Source organism: Salmo salar, chromosome ssa07 (assembly GCF_905237065.1).
Source record: "Salmo salar chromosome ssa07, Ssal_v3.1, whole genome shotgun sequence".
Classification (NCBI taxonomy): Eukaryota; Metazoa; Chordata; class Actinopteri; order Salmoniformes; family Salmonidae; genus Salmo; species Salmo salar.
Window position 1 is genome coordinate 47,373,256 of NC_059448.1, and position 23,501 is coordinate 47,396,756.

Sequence of the window (23,501 nt, forward strand, 5' to 3'; positions counted from 1 at the left end):
TAATCCAAAAGTTATGTTACTAATTACAATTTTGGACAGGTAACTAGTAACTGTAATGGATTACATTTAGAAAGTAACCTACCCAACCCTGCGAAGACCTTGCATGTCACAGCTCTCTACAAGATGGAGAAACAAGACCATTGTTACACTGATTCTGCATGATATTCTTCACTACAAAGACTTGGGCATTTGGAGTGAAGTATGAATGTTGTTTACTGCTGAGGTGAGGTCCCTCTGTTAGAATGGTGGCTTGTACATCAAAGTATCTGGTAACACGTACTATTTCATTCAAACAATTCTATTAAAAACCTTTATTAGTGTACTATTTACCATAATTTGCTTACATAGTTTTCCTAAATGCATGCAGTGCACTCTATATCAGCCCAGGCCATCCATTGACTTTTAAAGGCATGATTTACACGAGTCTTTGCTGCCATCTACTGGACTTGTCTAATATGTCAATTGGCTCCATACACATCTATCTGTAGGATAGAATCATTGGAAATGTCCATCAAATTAATCAACATAGCTTAAATTGCAATTTCAGCACTTTCAACCTCATTTTCGATTATCTCCAGCACAATACCAGTGTCTAAATATGTGAAAAACGGTACATTTTTTTTCTTCTTATGGACACAACAAATACAAAAACAGAAATATACAAACAAGAGTACATCAATCTATATTTCTGTTTTTGTATTTGTTGTGTTACATATTGAGACACATTTTCAATTTGTCAAAAACCTTTATGGTGTGTATTGCTTTTTTATTTTTACATTTACTGATCATTTAAAAAAATTATATTTAAATTGTATCTTAAATAATGTGAAGAGGGGTTTGTCCTCTGCCCATTTAATTTTATGGATAAATAATCTCCCATGAAAGATAAACAAATTAACAATGAAAGTTAAATCAGGGTCCATATCATTTGGATCAAAATAAAACATAATATCAGAGTCTCTCAGATTAACATTAATTTTCATTTCTTTTAAAATAAAATCTTCTAACTCACTCCAAAATCGTCTGACATAAGAACAGTCCCAAAATAAATGGTCAAGAGTTTCTGGGTCACAACCACAAAATACACATTTGTTATCAATAGCTATTTTAAATCTGTGTATAATAAAGGTCTTTACGGGTAGATTCTATGAATGAGTTTGTATGATACTTCTTTCACCTTATTAGATATACAATATTTACCAGACAACAACGAGACTTTGTTCCAGTTCATTTATATGTTCTGTAGAAAAAAACAAGTTAAAAGTTCTACCGACGACATCATCAACAGTTAAAACATTTTTAAAACAGTGATTTCAAACACTATGGGATTCGCGGGGACGTGGGGAGCAAGAAAATACCCTCTCTGACTAGAAACTCGTTGCAGGATTTGAAAAATCACCTTTTTATTTACTTTTAATCCTACACTGTGATGTCACCGAGAAGCATTTCTTAGGACCTTTGTTTTCACATTTGTAGGTCTAGTTTGGTGCTGAAGATAATTAATAAAAGGTTGAAAAGTGGCGGAATTGCCCTTTACAATGGCTATTCAGCATCAAACGCGACTTCATTTATTGCAGCCAGACAGACATGTTCAAAGCAGTTTTCATGCAAAGTCATGGGTCGTGCATGGACTCTTATTTTGAAAAGCGTGTTTACAACTGCAGAGGTTGAGCACTAATTACTTATGACGCGTTCACAACAACTGGGAACTCAAAAATATCTGATTTACGACTTCAGTGCGTTCAAGACACCTGTGAATTTGAGAGAAAAAAGTGAGTGCGAAAGATCGTTTTGAACAGTCATCCAACTCGGAATTCCAACTCGTGAATTCGGGCCTCTTTCCAGAACTCCAACTTTCCGACCTGAATATTACCTACGTCATGATTTGACCTCGTATTTTTTTTCCGAGTTCCCAGTTGCCTTGAAAGCACCCGAGTCAGTACTTTGACAGCGCGACGGTTTTTCGAAGGGAGAACAGACTTTTCGCTGTTGCCTTGTAAGGTGTCAAAAACAAGATGCTGTCTTACATCATTGGGGTAAGTATAATTGCCAGTTAGCTAAATATTATATTTTTACATTGGCTTATGCTGAGCTACAGTTGTGCGATTTGACAGTGCACAAGGAATCAATAGCGAACGGTAGACAAGCTAGCTATGGTTGGCTAACTAGTACTGTAGACTAAGGTGTAGCTAGTAACATATCTTCGTCGTGAACCATCAGGTTTGTAATCTACCGTAACTGTAGTAAGTAAGTCATATGGTATATAGTAAACTGTCATCTTAACTAGCTAACTTGATAACCAAAGCTTTTGCTTTGCCTCTTATTGAGATGTTTGGGCGTTTAGATAGCACGTTGCATGGCGCTAGGGAGTGAGTTACCTAGTTTAAGCGATTGACAGTCGGGTTAATTTCTGATCAAAATAGCCAGCATGGAGATCTCTGCACACTTGTCAAAGGAGTGCACGCCACTGTAGCTCTACCATGTCGTTATTAAGTTAGCTAGCTACTAGCTATCGAACAGTGGTGAGCGCAGCAGTTTGGTCCAATGTTGGGGTGTGTGTGTTTATTTAACTAGGCAAGTCAGTTAAGAACACATTCTTGTTTACAATGACGGCCAAACCCGGACGACGCTGTGTCAATTGTGACGCTGCGCCGCCATATGGGACTCCCAATCACCGCCAGATGTGATACAGCCTGGAATCGAACCAGGGACTGTAGTGACGCCTCTTGCACTGAGATGCAGTGCCTTACCACTGCGCAGCTCGGGGAAATTCGGGTTTCCCCAGTGTTCCTCTGACATAACCACTCCCCTAACTTTAGGGGAGTGGTTATGTGGTCATATCCATATCCATTATGACTAAACTACACTGCTCAAAAAAATAAAGGGAACACTTAAACAACACATCCTAGATCTGAATGAAAGAAATAATCTTATTAAATACTTTTTTCTTTACATAGTTGAATGTGCTGACAACAAAATCACACAAATAATCAATGGAAATCCAATTCATCAACCCATGGAGGTCTGGATTTGGAGTCACACTCAAAATTAAAGTGGAAAACCACACTACAGGCTGATCCAACTTTGATGTAATGTCCTTAAAACAAGTCAAAATGAGGCTCAGTAGTGTGTGTGGCCTCCACGTGCCTGTATGACCTCCCTACAATGCCTGGGCATGCTCCTGATGAGGTGGCGGATGGTCTCCTGAGGGATTTCCTCCCAGACCTGGACTAAAGCATCCGCCAACTCCTGGACAGTCTGTGGTGCAACGTGGCGTTGGTGGATGGAGTGAGACATGATGTCCCAGATGTGCTCAATTGGATTCAGGTCTGGGGAACGGGCGGGCCGGTCCATAGCATCAATGCCTTCCTCTTGCAGGAACTGCTGACACACTCCAGCCACATGAGGTCTAGCATTGTCTTGCATTAGGAGGAACCCAGGGCCAACCGCACCAGCATATGTTCTCACAAGGGGTCTGAGGATCTCATCTCAGTACCTAATGGCAGTCAGTTTACCTCTGGCGAGCACATGGAGGGCTGTGCGGCCCCCCAAAGAAATGCCACCCCACACCATGACTGACCCACCGCCAAACCGGTCATGCTGGAGGATGTTGCAGGCAGCAGAACGTTCTCCACGGCGTCTCCAGACTCTGTCACGTCTGTCACGTGCTCAGTGTGAACCTGCTTTCATCTGTGAAGAGCACAGGGCGCCAGTGGCGAATTTGCCAATCTTGGTGTTCTCTGGCAAGTGCCAAATGTCCTGCACGGTGTTGGGCTGTAAGCACAACCCCCACCTGTGGACGTCGGGCCCTCATACCACCCTCATGGAGTCTGTTTCTGACCGTTTGAGCAGACACATGCACATTTTGTGGCCTGCTGGAGGTAATTTTGCAGGGCTCTGGCAGTGCTCCTCCTGCTCCTCCTTGCACAAAGGCGGAGGTAGCGGTCCTGCTGCTGGGTTGTTGGCCTCCTCCACGTCTCCTGATGTACTGGCCTGTCTCCTGGTAGCGCCTCCATGCTCTGGACACTACGCTGACAGACACAGCAAACCTTCTTGCCACAGCTCGCATTGATGTGCCATCCTGGATGAGCTGCACTACCTGAGCCACTTGTGTGGGTTGTAGACTCCGTCTCATGCTACCACTAGAGTGAAAGCACCGCCAGCATTCAAAAGTGACCAAAACATCAGCCAGGAAGCATAGAAACTGAGAAGTAGTCTGTGGTCTCCACCTGCAGAACCACTCCTTTATTGGGGGTGTCTTGCTTATTGCCTATAATTTCCACCTGTTGTCTATTCCATTTGCACAACAGCATGTGAAATGTATTGTCAATCAGTGTTGCTTCCTAAGTGGACAGTTTGATTTCACAGAAGTGTGATTGACTTGGAGTTACATTGTGTTGTTTGTGTTCCCTTTATTTTTTTGAGCAGTATATTAATGTCAAGTTAGGTGTAGTATCACACTGACTGATGCATTGTATATCAGTCCACAAATTAGGTATATCCTAGTGACTGTTTAATACCTGTTTTTGTTTCCATATTGGTACAGTCTGTAATTTTCCCCTCCCAATCATGGCAGCAGTCTTTACAATGTTCAACATTGTAAAGATTGACATCCTTATTTCCATAATAACTTCAACTGAAAAGGCAAACCTTACTTTCCCATCTCCGCAGCTCATTCGGAGCAGTATCGACAACATCATCAACCTCATCCTGAGCCTCTTCCTCTCAAAGAAGAAACGTGCCATCACTCTAGAGGACCCCAACATCAAATATGCATTAAAGCTGATCGATAAAGAGGTAAGAATTCTGTGTTGTGATCAGCTTATTATTACTCTGTACTGTGGTGAAACCATGTTCACATTATTAATATAATAGAGTGAATGAAACAAATTGGATGAAGAAATAATGAGTAACAATTGTGACTTGATAAGACATGTTTGATCTGGGATGCCCAGTGCTGTTCTAGGAAGACTTAGGGCAATTCCATGAAACAGTGATGCTCCAACTCAGATTTTTCACCTTAACATTTATGTAAAACAAAAACCAATGATTGCAAAGTTAAACAAACCATACAACTATGCACAATGACTACTTTTAACAATTTCCACACTCAAAAAAAACCAAATTTACTTGGAACAGTGCAGATGTAATGTTTAGTAACATAATGATCACAGAAACCGTCATTCTGTTACCAAACTTTGAATTTGCACTGAGTTCTATGCTTTGTAATCATTGTTGTTTTGTTTGAGTCAAATCATCACTGTTACTGTGGAAATGCCCCTTACCATTACTGGAACTGCACAAAGACCAAACACATAAATTAGGCTGGTCAGTGGGCTGGGCAGCTGCTGTATTGCTACAGACTGCGGTTTCTCCATTTAGTGCAGAGGTCAATATGCAACCAGTCTGGATTATAGTTAAGTTATTTCTCCTGTACAGACTGCTACTGTGGATCAAGGCTAACAGTCAGTGTGTGTGTGTGTGGTTTATATCAGGGGTATTCAACTCGCCCTATGAGGTCCGGAGCCTGCTGGTTTTCTGTTCAACCTGATAATTAATTCACACTTGGTGTCCCAGGTCTAAATATAGCCCTGATTTAGAGGGAAACAGTGAGAGAACGTGGTGGAACTATCTTTGAGGTCAAGATCTGAGTTTGAGGGATCTATATCATGTCAGTGCAGCTGTGAAATACTGTGTTGTGGTTCTCATAGATCATCAGTCATGACACAAGGAAATTCCGTTTTGCCCTGCGGGAAAAGGATTGTGTCCTTGGGCTACCCATTGGTGAGTACATTCAATTGATGTCGCTGTTCAACTTTTCAGCATTTATATAAAAACACTATTGGCCTATATTATAGTGTAACATTGAATGTAATCCTGGTCTGAATCTGAAATCATACAAAAATGTATCTGTTTGTAGTTTTCGCACTATCACGACTACTCTTCATTTAAGTGGCCACCATACTTTGACTGTTTTCGTTCCCAGGGCAACACATATACCTGTCTGCCAAACCGGATGGCGTCCTGGTGGTCAGACCGTACACACCTGTGTCTAGTGATGACGACGTAGGCTTCGTAGACCTGGTAGTCAAGGTACACAAATCAGCTGAAGAAGCTTTCTCTACTATAATTCAACCTCCATCTGCTCAACCAGTTTTCCCAACAAATGTTCTTCTTGCTTCCCAGATTTACTACAAGAACGTTAATCCAAAGTTTCCTGAAGGTGGGAAGATGAGTCAGTACCTGGAGAGCATCCGGATTGGCGACACTATTGATTTCAGAGGGCCCAGCGGCCTGCTGGTCTACCAAGGAAACGGTGAGTCATCACGTTTGCCCAACATTGCCACTGTTATGTATATTTACGCCCTGGCTGAAAATGTTTTTAAAGTGGTTAGTGGTCACTGCTCTGAGCTAGGTCAATGGTGAAGAAGTGCATGCAAGCCACTCCTTTACTAAATTGGTTTGTTTATTGGGTGTTTCAACAGGGGCTTTTGCCATCAAGGCAGAAAAAAAGGCGGAGCCTGTGATCAAAACTGCCAAGCAAGTGGGCATGATCGCAGGAGGGACCGGTAAAACAAAAGCCACCATGCTCAATCTGTACATAGCAGAATGGCCATCTGTGATGGGTTGACATGTGTTCTATTGGATCCTGTTCCCTCAGGAATCACTCCCATGCTGCAGCTCATCACAGCTATAATGAAGGATCCCCAGGACCAGACAGTGTGTCACCTGCTCTTCGCCAACCAGGTGAGTTTACACCGTTTTCCTCATCTGGTTTGAATCTGATGTCAAGGAGTTCAAACATGGGCTAGTAGTCCCTAATACCTTCTCTATCCTATTCTCCCTCAGACTGAGAAAGACATCTTGCTTCGACCGGAATTGGAGGAGATCGCAGCTAATCACCCAACCCGATTCAAGCTATGGTTCACCCTGGACAGGGCTCCTGAGGGTAAGAGATGTCTAACTTCTATTATGTTTCAGTGAACATGATCTGATATAGGGAAATTAATGTTTGTTTGCCCTGTTGAAGTGTCAATAAAAGCCATTAAAGGCTGTACAGAAGGTTTAAAAGATTTAAGAGAAGGCTAAGAAAGAATCTTGTCTGGTCCGGAGTGACTTAAAGTTTAACGTCTCTTTACTCAGACTGGGAGTACAGCCAAGGCTTCATCAGTGAAGAGATGGTGAGGGACCACCTTCCACCCCCCGGAGACGACACTCTCATCCTCCTGTGCGGACCGCCTCCCATGATCCAGTTTGCCTGTAACCCCAACCTGGACAAAGTGGGCCACGCCAGCAGCCGGAGGTTCACCTTTTAGAAGCCATCCCAGGCGCGGGGTTAAAGGGGGTTTCCCCAGGGCTCAATGATCAGCCACACCCAACATTTATTAAAACTCTCTTGCATCAGCGCTTGAAATCATTTCACTCATTCTACAGCAGAATTAGTGGACCATTTTCTATGCCTTAATTTCCAAAACAGAATCCTGAAATGAAGGGTGTCCAAAGCATTTTCTGATTTAACAGGTTTATCATTCTGAATTGAATCACTGGTAGTTGGAGGAAACAATGTTATTTGAACGTTCCTCCTGTTAAACTAATTGTGACCGATACCTGTATACTGAACAAAATATAAACTCAAGAGTTAGTTCATAGGAGGAAATCAGTTAAGTTAAATGAATTAGGCCCTAATCTATGGATTTCACATGACTGGGCACGGGATGACATTGGCTCCCAAGAAGTAGGCCTATCAGATTGAGTTTTTCCCCCACAAAAGGGCTTTGTTACAAATACTCCTGGCCTGTGTCCCCAGCACAAGGTGCACCTATAATCATGCATTATCTTGGCAAAGTAGAAATGCTCATTAACAGGGAAGTAAACACATTTTTTACAGAAAATGAAAAGCTTTGTGCAATTGGAACATTTCTGCTCATGAAACAAACTTTGCATATTGTTTTTTTTGTTCAGTATAGTTTAACTTGACTTGAGTGCCTTAGCAACCCAGTAATACTTTTTTTTTGTATGCACAGCTGAAGACATGACCATAATACTGCTCACTTGCTTCCACTGCAAACTATAAGTGTAACTTTGCACAGATGTACTTATTCCATATTGTTGCAGAAAGAGTGATATCTTGAAGCTGTTACTGGAGTCTTTCCATGTGCTTAAATGTCTTTACAGCACTTGAAATAGTTTCATTATGCAACATGTTTGTTATACATTGAGACCAATAAAATAAATGCAATAAGTTGTTTGTCTAATAGGTAGCTGTGGTTACCACTTAAGTTAGCCTAATTCTGATATCTTTTGACCAATCACATCAGGATGTGAAAATATTTAAGCACAGCCTTGAATGAGACATGGGACTGACAGATCTACCGTAATTTCCGGACTATAAGCTGCAACTTTTTTCCCGCTTTCAAATTTTTTTCTCTCCAAAAAAACACGTTCAGTTTTTTGGCGGCATGAAGCTTTCATTAGACCAATGAAATTGCCGAACGGGTTAAGGTCAAACAACTTTATTTGCTGTTTAGATGAAGTCTGAGAGCGCTCGACTTAATCATTCTGATTACGGTAGACATTTTGTCATCCTCATCATGGCAAAGACACGGAGAAATGCATATGATGCAGCTTTCAAGTTGAAGGCGATTGATCTGTCTGTTGGAAAAGGAAAGAGCTGCTGCACGGGTGCTTGGTCTTAATGAGTCGATAAGACGTTGGAAACAGCAGCGTGAGGAATTGACTCAGTGCAAATGTTTTATTTTTTGTTACAAGCTGTGTTTCGTTAAAGCCTGTGTAAAGTAAATTTGTTTCAATGTACCGGTAGGCACGTGCGGCTTATGTTCAAAATAATACTTTTGTTTTTAAAATTCAGTGGGTGCGGCTTATATTCAGGTGCGCTCAATAGTCTGGAAATTACGGTAGTTGCCAGGTTGAACAAATGCATCGTAATGGCTGTGGGTTCAAATCCCATTTCCACAGGTGCAACTGTCACAGGGGACATGTTCCCTCCACATTATCACTGATACAAAGTGAGACTTGTGCTTTAGGACCATGCGGTCGGCTAAGCTGTTGAGTTTCTGACTGGGGGGAATGTAGCGTTCTGGCTGGTGTAAGAATCTATCCCCATAAGAAAGTGCTCAATAAATCAGTGAGACCTAGCTGAAGTGAAATAAAAATACTTCCACAAGTATCTCAAATAAGAAAATGTACATAGCTCACCCATCTGTAATAGGCTAGTATACACAGTCATGTAGCCCATCATTTTACCATGTTTTTATTGACAATTATTTTCAAAAAAGATGCATAGAAACAGTACACAGTACATTACATTGTTCACTGATATGGTTAAGGCTTGCAAAACTATTGCTTTGTGGTGATGTTTACATTCTAGAACGTTGGGCTTCCATGTTTAATGTTCCTAAAATTCAACATGGCAGGACAAACCATAGTGATAATATTGAATTACTTTGGGACACAAAACATGCAGATAGGAGCATCAAATGAGAGGACAACATGTAGAGGAAATTATGGATTAAGCCAGACTGCAATGTTTTGACTTCAGATCCAAGTGTCCCACTGCGAGTTGACCAATCTTTTAGGTTCTATAATTGCTAATAGGCGTGAGAGGGTTCCAAAAATAAGTCAGGACAAGGGCATACCATGTAAGTACAGGAACTCATTTGTGGATATTCAAACAAATATATAAAAAAAACAGTTCTGTAACAAAGTAAATGCGTCTATGTTGAAATCTCAATTCATGCGCTACATTTCAACAACTTAAATAAATACACATGTATAACTTCACTTGGGAATGCAGAGCGAGAGATCGTAAATTGCTGAAACGACAAAGACGTAAGTCTAAGGGCATAGGTGGTCTCAGGTTGTAGAAGACAGCTTATCAAGGTGTTTGCATGGCGACGCCAGCTGGGGCCAATGTGTATAAACCCTGGATTGCTGATGCTATGTAATGGCCAATGAGAGGCTATGAAGCCACTGGTCAGCCATATTGGTACTCCGCAGAAGGAGCACTCCTCCATAGGAATGAATTGAATTCTACAGCACTTCTATAAAATGTTTAAAAGGACAAAATTACATGCATTTAGGTATTTATTGTTGTAGTGGGGACAGTATCATTAGTACTCCCTTGTATTTTTATGTTCAGGTCACATTTCAAAGTATGCATTAAGGTGTCTAATAGAATATACTTGTCAAAAACAAATGTAGACATTAATGCATTTCTACAGCTTCTAAAATCTTTTTTACAATGGAGGAGTAACAAAATGGCTGTGTGGTGGCTGCAAAACAGCACCCCCTGTCAATCATCTAAAGTTAATACATATCATTGGCGGGGACCCTCCCTCACACGTTGGAGTCGTCGGTGATGCTGGCCTTGGGGGAGCGAGAGGAGACCTCGCTGAAGAACTCATCCTCCTTCAGCATGCTCTGAAACATGCAGGAGAAAAACACACTGAAGTCACACAGGAAAACCAGAAGATTAATAACAGTGCCAGAAGAGTGGCATGGTTGTTTTGCTAGAGCACAGCTTGCTGAGAGGTACATCAAGTGATTTGATGTGTGATTTCTTTTTTTTGGGGGGGGGGGGGTATTTAACCCCCCTTTCCCCCCAATTTCAATCTTGTCTCATCACTGCAACTCCCCAACGGGCTCGGGAGAGGCGAACTTCGAGTCATGCTTCCTCCGAAACAGGACTTGCCAAATCGCACTTCTTAATTAACCTCTCTTGGGTAGGGGGCAGTATTTTCACGGCCGTACGAAAAACGTACCCAAATTAAACGGCCTACTACTCGGGCCCAGGAACTAGAATATGCATATTATTAGTAGATTTGGATAGAAAACACTGCAGTTTCTAAAACTGTTTGAATGATGTCTGTGAGTATAACAGAACTCATATGGCAGGCAAAAACCTGAGAAAAAATCCAACCAGGAAGTGGAGGATCTGAGGCTGTAGTTTTTTTCAAGTGATTGCCTAACTAACACACAGTGACTTAGGGTTCATTTTGCACTTCCTAAGGCTTCCACTAGATGTCAACAGTCTTTAGAAAGTTGTTTGAGGCGTCTATGGTGAACAGAGAGCCAACAAAGGAAGTTGGAAGTTGTTGACTCAGGAAAGCACATGAGTTCACTGGCGCGCATTCACGTGAGGGGTAGCTGTGTTCCAAAACGTTTTTCAAGACATTGGAATCGTCCGGTTGGAATATTATTGAAGTTCTAAGTTAAAAAGGCCCTAAAGATTGATGATATACAACGCTTGACATGTTTGAACGAACGTAAACATAATTTTTTTTGACTTTTCGTCGTGACATTTTGGCCGCGCTTCCTACACTTGGAGTAGCTTACTGAACGCGCAAACAACAAGGAGCTATTTGGACATAAATTATGGACTTTATCGAACAAAACAACATTTATTGTGGACCTGGGATTCCTGGAAGTGCCTTCTGATGAAGATCAAAGGTAAGTGAATATTTCTAATGCTATTTATGATTTTAGATGACTCCAAAATGGCAGGTATCTGTATTGCTTGATGTCTTTTTCTGAGCACAGTACTCAGATTATTGCAAAGTGTGCTTTCCCCGTGAAGCTTTTTTGAAATCTGTCACAGTGGTTGCATAAAGGAGATGTTCATCTATAATTCTTTGAATAACAGTTTAATATTTTATCAACGTTTATGATGAGTATTTTTGTAAATTGTAGTGCTGATTCACCGGCAGTATTGGAGGCAAAATATTTTCTGAACATCACGCGCCAATGTAAAAGGCTGTTTTTGGATATAAATATCAACTTGATCGAACAAAGAATGCATGTATTGTGTAACATGATGTCCTAGGAGTGTCATCTGATGAAGATTGTCAAAGGTTAGTGCATAATCTTAGCTGGTTTTCTGGTTTTTGTGACGCCTGTCCTTGCTAGGAAAATGGCTGTGGTTTTTCTTGTGTTGGAACTGTCCTAACATAATCTAACTTTATGCTTTCACCGTAAAGCCTTTTTGAAATCGGACAATGTGGTTACATTAAGGAGACGTGTATCTTTAAAATGGTGTAAAATAGTCGTGTGTTTGAGAACTTTGAATTATGACATTTTGTGGTTTTGAATTTGGCGCTCTGATTTTTCACTGGCTGTTGAATAGTGTGAACCGTGGGTGGGACCTCCCCAAGAGAGGTTAACCTGTTTGGGCTAGGGGGCAGTATTGAGAATTTTGGAAAAAATATGTGCCCATTTTTAACTGCCTCCTACACCAACTCAGAAGCTAGAATATGCATATTATTGTTCAGGTTTGGATAGAAAACACCCTAAAGTTTCTAAAACTGTTTGAATGGTGTCTGTGAGTATAACAGAACTCCTATGGCAGGCAAAAACCTGACAAGGTTTCATGCAGGAAGTGGCCTGTCTGACAAGGAGTCGTGCGTCTTGCATCTGTTTATTGAAAAGTAAGGATCTTAGCTGTAATGTGACAATTCCCAGGGCTCCAATAGGCTCCCAGGACGCGGGAAAATCATGAAGGTTGACGAGGCAGCCTCAGGCTGAAACAGATTATCATCTTATTCAAGTGTCCCATTAGGTGACAATGGAGTGAGGCGCGTGCGCGATTAGCCCCCGTGGAGTATTTTAATTCGGCTGTTTAGTTTATTGCAGATTCCCGGTCGGAATATTATCGCTTTTCTACGAGATAAATGGCATAAAAATTGGTTTTAAACAGCGGTTGACATGCTTCGAAGTACGGTAATGGAATATTTAGACATTTTTTGTCACGCCATATGCTCGTGACCGTGGATTACCATTCTGATAGTGTCTAGAACTCACGAACAAAACGTCGCTGTTTGGATATGATGGATTATTTGGGACCAAACCTACATTTGTTATTGAAGAAGAAGTCCTGGGACTGCATTCTGACGAAGAACAAGAAAGGTAAGAACATTTTTCTTATAGGAAATGTGATTTTGGTGAAGGCTGAACTGCGTGGGTGTCTAAATAACTAGCCCTGTGATGCCGGGCTATGTACTTAGAATATTGCAAAATGTGCTTCATCCGAAAAGCTATTTTAAAATCGGACATATCGAGTGCATAGAGGAGTAATGTATCTATAATTCTTAAAATAATTGTTATTCTTTTTGTGAACTTTATCGTGAGTAATTTAGCAAACTGTTATTAAATTCCCCGGAAGTTTGCGGGGGGTATGCTAGTTCTGAACGTCACATGCTAATGTAAAAAGCTGGTTTTTGATATAAATATGAACTTGATTGAACAAAACATGCATGTATTGTATAACATAATGTCCTAGGGTTGTCATCTGATGAAGATCATCAAAGGTGAGTGCTGCATTTAGCTGTCTTCTGGGTTTTGGTGACATTATATGCTGGCTTGAAAAATGGGTGTCTGATTATTTATGGCTTGGTACTCTGCTGACATAATCTAATGTTTTGCTTTCGTTGTAAAGCCTTTTTGAAATCGGACAGTGTGGTTAGATTAACGAGAGTCTTGTCTTTAAATAGCTGTAAAATAGTCATATGTTTGAGAAATTGAAGTAATAGGATTTTTAAGGTTTTGAAAATCGCGCCACAGGCTGCAAGTGGCTGTTACGTAGGTGGGACGAATTCGTCCCGCCTAGCCCAGAGAGGTTAACACCCGTCCGCTTAACCCGGAACCCAGACACACCAATGTGTCGGAGGAAACACCGTTCAACTGATGACGAGGTCGGCCAAACCCCCCCGGCCAAACCCTCCCCTAACCTGGACGACGCTGGGCCAATTGTGCACCACCCTATGGGACTCCCGATCACAGCCGGTTGTGATACAGCCCGGGATCGAACCCAGGTCTGTAGTGACACATCTAGCACTGCCTTAGACCGCTGCGCCACTCGGGAGGCCTTATGTGAGCTTTTTAATGACTTCTTACCGTCAGGTTGTCGATTTCCTCAGAAAATGCTCCTATCTGCCTCACAGCCCCTTCCGAGTCCTCCATCTAGGAGTACAGACAGTGTTCAAGAGCACTTCACATGGACAATTAAAAGTAAAACACTATCCTCTTGTGGTACCACATTCCACCCTCTCATCTGTTCATTGGAGTGCTCTAACCTCACCTAAAGGATGATTATCATTAATACTTTTTAAATAGCTAGCACCTCAGTGGAAGGGGCTACAAAAAGCCACACTAAAACACCCATAATAGTACCTATATCCATATAGGTAACACATTCCCTGAAGTGGAAGGGGTTTATGGCAGTCCCCTACCTGGTCCAGGTTGTCCTCGTAGATCCTCAGGCCCCCCTGGAAGCTGCTGTTCTTGGGCATCTCCACGTCCATGGGGCACACGTACTCCTCGCCGTCCTCCTGGCGCTTCTTACGCAGGGTCCCGAAGCCACCGAACGGCAGCCTTCTGGGCTGGAGGAGGAGAGAGGATGATGGGAGAGAGTCAGTCAAATGGGGACAAACGGCTGTGTGCCGATAGTATTAAAAAGCCGTCTGTCCTCACCTCCTTTTCCTGCTGACCACTGATCTGACAGGACAAAAACCTATCCAGTCCAGTCACATATAAGTGGTCATGAGGCCAACTGAGAGTAGTGGGACAGTGGGACACAGCCAAGGTCACTGATCAGATCAATAAACCTACACTGATCCCCAAAGCTCTGTATGTCTAACAACAAGCTGATGCCTTACCAGCTGCAAGTTGACCCTACCTTGACCTTGGCGGTGGCAGTGAGCAGGGTGTAGTCAGGGTTCTCCAGACACTCCTGTTTGCTGCGCTGGGCAGCGGAGCCGATGAGCAGGTGGAAGTGGGTGGCCAGGTGGCGGCGCAGCAGGGTCTTGTTGGGAGGGATGTTGAGCAGGAGGGCTAGGGACTCCACGTTGAAGCGAGGCTCCAGCACCTGGAGACAAGGAGAGATGCAAATGAAGAGTGAGACAGACACCGGTAAAAGGCAGTCAGTATATGTATACGCTGATGAACGTGTGTGTTCCTGAAAGGAGTCTGTGGCAAGCCAATTCAAACGGAGACTCCCCCCTCACCATGACCCCCCCGTGCACACCACTGCCCCTCAGGTTAGGAGCGTACTCAGCCAGGTCCACTGATCTCAGCCACTCCATCACTCTGTGATTGGTCCACTGGGAGATCTCCCCTGGCGTGATGTTGTTCTGGGGAGACATTTTCTTTTAAGTTGGTGTTAATAAAAACTGAAAAGTTTATTTTCCCTATACAAATAACACTGAAATGTAACTGAACTGGTGAAGTGAGAGACCATGTGTATGGTGGATATGAAAGCACAGGGAGAGAAAGAGCGAGAGAGAAGCGAGAGAAAAAGAAAAAAAGGGATACTTTATTCAGAAGTGTCTAAACCGTACCTCGTCAGAGGGCCGTCGGCGGAGGCAGTTGGGCTCGTAGAAGTTGAGCCGGAGGACCTGGATGGCTCTCTTGATGCTGAGGTGGTGGAGGACACTGCCCACCTTTAGAGACAACAGGTCATCCTGAAGGGGACAAACACACATACTCTTCGCAGTCAGGAGAATGACTACTGTCAATCAATTAGAAATAAAATGACACTAGACATACAACACAAAAGCAAGGATTTGTTATTTAATAGACTTTATTCGTCCCCTTTGACATTGATTCTGATTGATTTTATCCCGTTAGACCTACTACTGCAAATTAAGACTCACCACAGTCATGTAGTGTAGCATTCTCCCATCGACCCTCCCCTCGTCAAACTGGCTCTTATACTGCGGCAGACCAATGTCATCCAGCCATCCTGACAAACACCAAAACAACTCAAATCAATCACAAGTCACAGAAAGGTTACTCCATTTTTCATTGTCAAGGCTTTTTGATAACTGAGGCTGTGGTCACTCACTGGTCACCCAGTTGTGGTCTAGTTTGCCCTTGCTGACATCCTCCTCTGATCCCAGTGCCTGGAGAGCCAGCTGCAGCTTCTTCCTGTGGAGGGGCTGTTTGATCCCCAACTCCTGTTGCCACAGAAAAATGTATGGGTTGTTTAAGACATCTCATATACTGTACAGTTAGGAAGAGAGTGATAGAGAAAATAGATGTTTGTCAGGACACAGGTAGCAAAGTGAACATTAAGCAACTAAGCTTTAACATTGGGAGTTTCATTAAGATGTCTAGCAACACAGAACCTAAAACACAGAATGCACGAAACGCCTCCTGGATGCTCCACTGAGCCATCCTACCTTCTCCAGGTCGTGCTGGGAGGCCTGCAGCAGGGTGAATCCTGAGCGGATCCACTGCTGGGCTTGAGCTACGTGCAGCCCCAGGCCCTGCTCCTGCAGCCACGCACACACCTGCTCCTTACTCCACTGCGCAAAGGGAGCGTCCACATCACTGAGGGGAGAGAGAGCGAGCACACTCACCTTTAACGTGGAGGGTAAACAGTACATCATTCATTACCATTTGCTTCTCTGACACCACACAATCATAATACCCTAAAACTGTGATACTGTAGACTTAGTTCCAATAAACTTCTGATCCCTTCCTCTACGTCTATAGTTCACAGACAGATACACACAAGCAAGAGGTGAGCTTCACATACTCAGCGCTGTGCTGCAGGTCACGTGACCAGCCCAGTCGGGGGCCAGCTGTGGCTCTGACTCCTCCCCTCCTGAACTCAGTCTCTGTCTCCTCCAGGTCTAGCGAGGTGGAGTGACTTCTCTTCAGCCTAGAGGGGTCAGATCACAACATGCCTAAATATCCTTCCATGCTCTGTCCTCGTGTTACAGAAAACCCTCTGTCCTCGTGTTACAGTTAATAAAGCAATAGTTTCATTTAAAAACCCTGGCTCCATCTTAATTAATCTTCCCCCAATTCCTTGCATACCATCTCCTCACCTCTTTCTAAACTTTGGGAATATAGAGAACATTCGAACCCACCTGCCTAAGAACTTCATAAAGCCTCTGGACTTCTTCTTGGCCTCTGGTGAGGAAGGTAGGGTCTGGCTGCTGTCGCCTCCCTGAGGTTTGTGTGGCGGGGCACCAGCCAAGTCCAAGTGGTCTGTGCCCTTACGCTCGGTCTCAGCTGGATTCAAACACACACGTTAGATCAATAGCTGACAATCCACCACCACAGGAAACTCGAGGCCAACACTGTCCCAAGGACTACAGCTGTAATGGCCACCACAACCACTCCTGGACTACATCTTCCACTAAACACCACCACCACTATGAGTATGCCAAGAACCACTCAAAAGCACCACAACTCAACTCATGCAGGACTGATTGACATGAACTCTTGATGCAAATTCATAGACTTCCAACTGTAAAAGACAAATCTCAGAGGCGCATCTTGAAGGACAGCTAGCAAAGTTAAGCGGCATCATTGCAGATGGTGTCACGTCATGGATAAGGAACAACTGGATATGATTTAAAAGGGGAAAGAAATCGCACTAAAAACCACCCAGCTCACACCAGCGATCAACTAAACTTTTCACTTGCTTGATACAAGTGAAAAATGAAGAGTAGGAAAGATGGAGGTAGGGGCATATCTAGGGATTCTTCACACAACAATGTAACCATTTACCATCTATGACCCAATCAGCCTCAAGAGGGTTCAGAAAAACAGACTGCCTTTTTATTTAGTCTACGATGGGTCTAGTTGTGTAGTAACGTTAGATGGTGATCACATTGTTGTGCTAGTATCCCTGCACACATCCAGCGTTCATCCTGATCTGCCATACTGCAGGCCTGGCCCGTCTGTGGGGCTCTGCGCTGCAGACTACTGTACTGTACCCAACGTAGGTGCACTCGCACTCCGGCTGCGATCTTCACATCACATAGAACCATGGAGAATAGAGAGAGCAAGGATAGAACATAGTCACTAGTGTGAATACTAGACAGACAGACATAAGAAAACACACATTAAGGTATGGAACTGTGAATGTTTTTTTTACATCATGAACAGAGAGTAATATTTATTGTTCACACCCCCCCATGCAGAGGAATGAGCACCCTTCTCCCCGTGCCCTTCCTGCCCCCCCCAATGATGAGACTCACCCAGATTTGGGGCACTGGACGTCCTCTTGCCTCCACGCATCTTGAAGAAACCACGTCCAAAGGAGGAGCGGGCCTTCTTGGTCCCAAAGCTTTCATTACTGGTGGGGTTTGATGGGGAGGTGGATGGGGGGCTGGGATCCTCAATTGTGGTCTAGAAAAGGGGGGGGGGAGGGTCATTATGAGCACATAAACCTAATAAAATATTTGGCATGCCTGTAAACAAAGTCCATCTCCCAATATAACCAGCTCCATAGTTCTACTGTTGTACCACCAGGTGGCGGTGGAGTAACAACTGTCAAAACAACCATTTCTCAGGAATCCTATTATGATTCCATATCATCCTGACAGACAGTCTGGAGTCCAGTCAGCCGTCACAGTGGGGCTCAGTGACTCCGCCCTCCATGTGGGGGAGACAAGAGATAGAACCATGCCTTCTGTATGAACCCTGACCTGTTCACCGGACGTGCTACCTTGTCCCGGACCTGCTGTTTTCGACTCCCTCTCTCTACCACACCTGCCGTCTCGAACTCTGAATGCTCGGCTATGAAAAGACAACTGACATTTACACCTGAGGTGCTGACCTGTTGCACCCTCTACAACCACTGATTATTATAATTTGACCCTGCTGGTCATCTATGAACATTTGAACATCTTGGCCATATAATGTAATAATCTCCACAGCCAGAAGAAGACTGGCCACCCCTCAGAGCCTGGTTCCTCTCCAGGTTTCTGCCTTTCTAGGGAGTTTTTCCTAGCCACCGTGCTTCTACATCTGCATTGCTTGCTGTTATGGGTTTTAAGCTGGGTTTCTGTATAGCACTTTGTGACAACGGCTGATGTAAAAAGGGCTTTATAAATACATTTGATTGATTGAAAGGTTGCGGCGGTATACAGATAGCCCTATTTGGTAAAAGACCAAGTCCATATTATGGCAAGAACAGCACAAAAAAAGCAAAGAGAAACGACAGTCCATCATTACTTTAAGACATGAAGGTCAGTCAATGCAGAAAATTTCAACCACTTTCAAAGTTTCTTCAAGTGCAGTCACAAAAACCATCAAGCGCTATTACAAAACTGGCTCTCATGAGGACCACAACAGGAAAGGAAGACCCAGAGTTACCTCTGCTGCAGAGGAAAAGTTCATTAGAGTTACCAGCCTCAGAAATTGCAGGCCAAATAAATGCTTCACAGAGTTCAAGTAACAGACACATCAACTGTTCAGAGGAGACTGCGTGAATCAGGCCTTCATGGTCGAATTGCTGCCAAGAAACCACTACTAAAAGGACACCAATAAGAAGAAGAGACTTGCTTGGGCCAAGAAACACAAGCAATGGACATTAGACTGGTGGAAATCTGTCCTTTGGTCTGATGAGTCCAAATTTGAGATTTTTGGATCCAACCGCCGTATCTTTGTGAGATGCAAGGTAGGTGAAAGGATGATCTCCGCATGTGTGGTTCCCACCGTGAGGCATGGAGGAGGTCATGTGATGGTGCTTTGCTGGTGACACTGTCAGTGATTTATTTAGAAATCAAGGCACACTTAACCAGCATGGCTACCACAGCATTCTGCAGCGATATGCCATCCCATCTGGTTTGCGCTTTGTGGGACTATCATTTGTTTTTCAACAGGACAATGACCCAAAACACACCTCCAGGCTGTGTAGGGGCTATTTGACCAAGGAGAGTGATGGAGTGCTGCATCAGATGACCTGGCCTCCACAATCACCCAACCTCAACCCAATTGAGATGGTTTGGGGTGAGTTGGACCGCAGAGTGAAGGAAAAGCAGCCAACAAGTGCTCAGCATATGTGGGAACTCCTTCAAGACTGTTGGAAAAGTATTCCAGATGAAGCTGGTTGAGAGAATGCCAAGAGTGTGCAAAGCTGTCATTAAGGCAAAGGGTGGATACTTTGAAGAACCTAAATTCTAAAATATATTTTGATTTGTTTAACACTTTTTTGATTACTACATGATTCCCTATGTGTTATTTCATAGTTTTGATGTCTTCACTATTATTCTACAATGTAGAAAATAGTAAAAATAAAGAAAAACCCTTGAATGAGTAGGTGTCCAAACTTTTGGCTGGTATTGTATATAAACTCCATGATTGCAGCAAGTTAAGGTCTAAGGTCTTTCCAGTTAGCCCACCATTCCCCATCACCCTAGGAGTGAAAGGACCGTCTTACCTGCTCTGTGTTGCTGTTTATGTGGCCCAGGCTACCTGCTGAATGTGGTGGGACTTCTGGTGGACTGCAAAGAGATTGGAAAGTTAACCGACAGTCTAGACCTAGAGATGATGAATATACTGACAAACTAATACAGTGACTTCATGTGCAAATAGTCCATGGGAGTGTAGTTTGTCCAGGGAAAAGCCAACCTCACCTGTCTGTGTCTGGTTCCTGTATCAGTCTCTCCTGCTCCAGCTCTGAAAACACTGCAATAGATGGAATCTGGGAAGAGAGGGTGAGAGGAAGAGAAAGAAAGACGTAGAGTCAACGTCGCTAAATGAATGTGTCGTCAACGTCGCAAAGCACAGTCGACAGTTTCATTGGTTAGGTAGTTGCTGTCCAGCTAAACCAATACCACAAGCCTGTTGACCCTCACATTCCTAACATTACGTTTTGGTAAGGAAGTCTAGAGTCTCGGGTCCATCCTGTGTGTGATACATTGTTATGACAGGGGAGGTTGTTACCTCGTCACAGCTCCTTCCTGTCTCCTCCCCAACCGCCAAGGTGGCCCGGTCTGTATCCATGGCGACCTGAATGGAGGGGGATCTGTCATCCTGGATGTCATCGTAATCGTCTTCATTCAGTGTGTCTGGGGAGGAACAGTTATAATTGTTACATAAAATTATCAAGTCCATTATTCTACACTCTAAAACATGATTGATCTAGTTCGATAAATAGAAATGGACTATTGCAATGATACCGATAAAACACTTCATTACTAGTGTCATACTCCTTGAACATCGTTTCACCTTTCACCAAGTCCTGGACCTTTTTGTACCGTGTGATAGACTCCTGAAGCTCCTCGATCCTCCGGTCCTGTGGGTGAAGGATGGTAGATCAGAGTTAGAAAAGCCATTGAGATCCACATGCGTCAACTACAGCAGTCTTTATGAAACAGTGTAAACAGTAGCTCCAGTACCTTGTCATTGTTTGCTGACATCAGGGACTCCATGGCCCTCTTCATCCTCAGCACGTCCACATCTGGAAAACAACAAGTGTGCCCCCACAGGGATCACAGACAGACATATTGTCTGGTGTCTACTGCTGTCTATCCACACTGGTTGAGTCTATAAAGACCTACATGCAAGTCAAGTCCACTTAAGCAACAGGACTTTTAATCGAATAGACTTGAGCAGACAATTACCTTGCAGTATATGGGGCATGTTCAAGGCCAATAAATTATTGAAGTGAATACATTGCACTCCACATAAATTGCATTCCTTTATGGTAAACGGGTGATAAGAGACTCAGCTGTGGGTTGAAAGAGTCAGAGATCAGGTCTAAACATGCTTGGTATGAGCCCTGAAGACAGATAAGACGATAGATAGTAAGGTGGAAAGTACAAAATCCCCCTTTCTATCTGTGTGAGAGTGAGACAGGATGCTTTGAAAATTGTATTTCAGGGGGAAGTCTAATGCTCAGGCCATGGCTTGATGGTACCCATCATTACTTAAGGGGACTTAAGGGCAGAAATAACTGCACACGAATTAGGAAAAGGAATGTTGGAAACTTGTTGCTGTAAATCTGTTCGTGTGTATGAGGGTGAAGTGATGTCCCCCTCCCTCCCACATGTCTAGTAACAGTACTCCCACCTTTCGCTCCATCTGTTCTGTCTGGGGTCAGGACTCCCAATGTAGCCTGGTCTTTTAGCCTCCTCAGCTCCTCCAGCTGCCTCTGAAGAGTCTGCAGTTCCTCCTGAATGGGAGAGGATCATGTTCGGGACCATTCTGACCTCATTAAACTACAGATACATATCTAGGTCCATATTCATAAAGTGTCTCAGAGTAAAGGGCTATACTACAAAGCAGGATCAATGAGCTAAATTGCCTAAATAGTCACAAATAACGTTTTATTTTTTAGAGAGGTAAGCTTGAAAATGGGCATGGCCTAAATGACTCAACCAAAAACACATATCTAAATTTAGCTTTCTTAATTATTCAGAAAATCAATAGTTATTTCTGGTTGTTTATTAAAGTTAGCTGGCTAACCCATTGAACCTGCATTGTAGTATACCCCTCTGATCTAGGATCAGATCCCCTGTCCATTCATTTTAATCTCAAAGGCAAAACACATACTCGAGAAGCACTCTTCGTATGAGACACTATGAATACAGGCCAAGATCTAGATAAAAACCCGGCTAGACAGAGTCTGACCAAACTGAAAGTTAAAACCCAGTCTGATGCCAACTGTGCTGCAGGGCAGTATGACCCAGAATAAGGTTAGAGTGAGGATACATTCTACCAGAGGACTGGTGTCTTAACCAGAGAACCATACAAACACACTGTAAACATGTCAGTTTCTTTCACATTCCACTGAGAAAGAACAGCTCCATTGGGATGTTAATCTCCAGCAGAAGGTCATCTGTGACCGTTCAGTTCCATCCATTAGTTTAGCTTACTTAGCCAAAGGTTTAAGACATTTTAGCATCAATGTACAGTTAACATACAATTAAGTGGATCAGGGCAGGTTTGATGAAAAACTAGTGTGTTAAGAAATCTGCAACTTATACTTAACTGGTAGGAGAACTTAGTCAAAGTGGAAGTGTGCTGAAAGTTGGAAAAATGGATAGGGTCAATGGACAGAGGGAAGGTTTAGAGACCCATAGGGACAGACAGGGAAGAGCAGAGCACAGGGTGTTAACTTCTGCACCACACCTCCAGTGAACCTCAACCGCCTGAATGTTCCATTCCTAGGGCTGTGACAGGTTAGCTCGTTGCAGGGGAGAAGTTAGCCAGGCAGGAGTGAGAGATGAGGAGAAAAGGACAGAGGAGACAAAGGGTATGAACCCTGAAGGAAGGTGGTATTAAGAGTGAAAGCAGTGATATATAACCAACACACAAGGGAACGATAGATTCAGTACCTACATGATGTAGAAAAAGTGTAGAGTTTGTCAAACTTAATCTGTGGACCATATGTCATGCACAATCTAAAGTGAACGGACTGATCTAAAGCCTTTGTATTGCAGACAGATTTTTAGCCATGCTACTCACTTTGGTGGATTTAAGTTTCTTCTCACACTGCAGTCTTTCATTCTCCATATCGGTCACCCTGAACCGCAGATCGTTGACTTCCTGGTACAACCCCTGGGGAGGTAAAAGACTGCATTACCCACATGCCCAAGGGGTCAGCTGAGAGTATTGGAGGAAACTGTGGGGGATGTTGTTGTGGAGTGAAAAATCCTCAATGAGGCACCAAAGATTATTTAGAGAGAGAGAAAGAGAATCCCACTCCAACATGGAGACAGATCCTTGATTTCGAAGAAAGC

General features: G+C 43.3%; 2 protein-coding genes across 7 annotated transcripts in view; one reads left to right on the top strand and one right to left on the bottom strand.

Moving 5' to 3' along the window:
- The first annotated feature begins 1,732 nt into the window (after positions 1 to 1,732).
- Positions 1,733 to 8,242, top strand: LOC106609412 (NADH-cytochrome b5 reductase 3). Its single transcript, XM_014208211.2, has 9 exons — positions 1,733 to 2,036; positions 4,672 to 4,797; positions 5,712 to 5,784; positions 5,987 to 6,093; positions 6,187 to 6,316; positions 6,486 to 6,569; positions 6,662 to 6,747; positions 6,850 to 6,949; positions 7,144 to 8,242. The coding sequence occupies exons 1-9, from the start codon at positions 2,016 to 2,018 to the stop codon at positions 7,314 to 7,316; spliced, it is 900 nt and encodes a 299-aa protein (XP_014063686.2). The 5' UTR covers positions 1,733 to 2,015; the 3' UTR covers positions 7,317 to 8,242.
- Positions 8,243 to 9,255: 1,013 nt separating this feature from the next.
- Positions 9,256 to 23,501, bottom strand: part of LOC106609411 (liprin-beta-1) — a 37,533-nt gene continuing 23,287 nt past the window's right edge. The window contains exons 7-26 of one of the 6 annotated variants that reach the window (XM_014208209.2): positions 23,227 to 23,319; positions 21,829 to 21,931; positions 21,156 to 21,217; positions 20,986 to 21,052; positions 20,701 to 20,825; positions 20,391 to 20,458; positions 20,195 to 20,258; positions 18,009 to 18,159; positions 17,745 to 17,777; positions 16,890 to 17,034; positions 16,553 to 16,678; positions 16,194 to 16,344; positions 15,857 to 15,968; positions 15,666 to 15,754; positions 15,351 to 15,473; positions 15,018 to 15,143; positions 14,690 to 14,878; positions 14,244 to 14,393; positions 13,909 to 13,974; positions 9,256 to 10,440 (exon numbers count right to left, since the gene is read on the bottom strand). In XM_014208209.2, the coding sequence (XP_014063684.2) occupies positions 10,357 to 10,440; positions 13,909 to 13,974; positions 14,244 to 14,393; positions 14,690 to 14,878; positions 15,018 to 15,143; positions 15,351 to 15,473; positions 15,666 to 15,754; positions 15,857 to 15,968; positions 16,194 to 16,344; positions 16,553 to 16,678; positions 16,890 to 17,034; positions 17,745 to 17,777; positions 18,009 to 18,159; positions 20,195 to 20,258; positions 20,391 to 20,458; positions 20,701 to 20,825; positions 20,986 to 21,052; positions 21,156 to 21,217; positions 21,829 to 21,931; positions 23,227 to 23,319 (2,127 nt within the window). In that variant the 3' untranslated portion in view covers positions 9,256 to 10,356. Of the gene's footprint in view, positions 10,441 to 13,908; positions 13,975 to 14,243; positions 14,394 to 14,689; positions 14,879 to 15,017; positions 15,159 to 15,350; positions 15,474 to 15,665; positions 15,755 to 15,856; positions 15,969 to 16,193; positions 16,345 to 16,552; positions 16,679 to 16,889; positions 17,035 to 17,744; positions 17,778 to 18,008; positions 18,160 to 20,194; positions 20,259 to 20,390; positions 20,459 to 20,700; positions 20,826 to 20,985; positions 21,053 to 21,155; positions 21,218 to 21,828; positions 21,932 to 23,226; positions 23,320 to 23,501 lie in introns of those variants that run through there. The other 5 variants (XM_045722119.1, XM_014208210.2, XM_045722120.1 and 2 more) reach the window with 5 other exon arrangements.

Bases quoted from the DNA above. Each gene is read 5' to 3' on its own strand.
- LOC106609412 (XM_014208211.2), top strand. From the start codon at position 2,016: ATGCTGTCTTACATCATTGGG. The intron at 2,037-4,671 runs GTAAGTATAATT...CCATCTCCGCAG, and splicing joins TGCTGTCTTACATCATTGGG to CTCATTCGGAGCAGTATCGA. The intron at 6,748-6,849 runs GTGAGTTTACAC...ATTCTCCCTCAG, and splicing joins ACCTGCTCTTCGCCAACCAG to ACTGAGAAAGACATCTTGCT.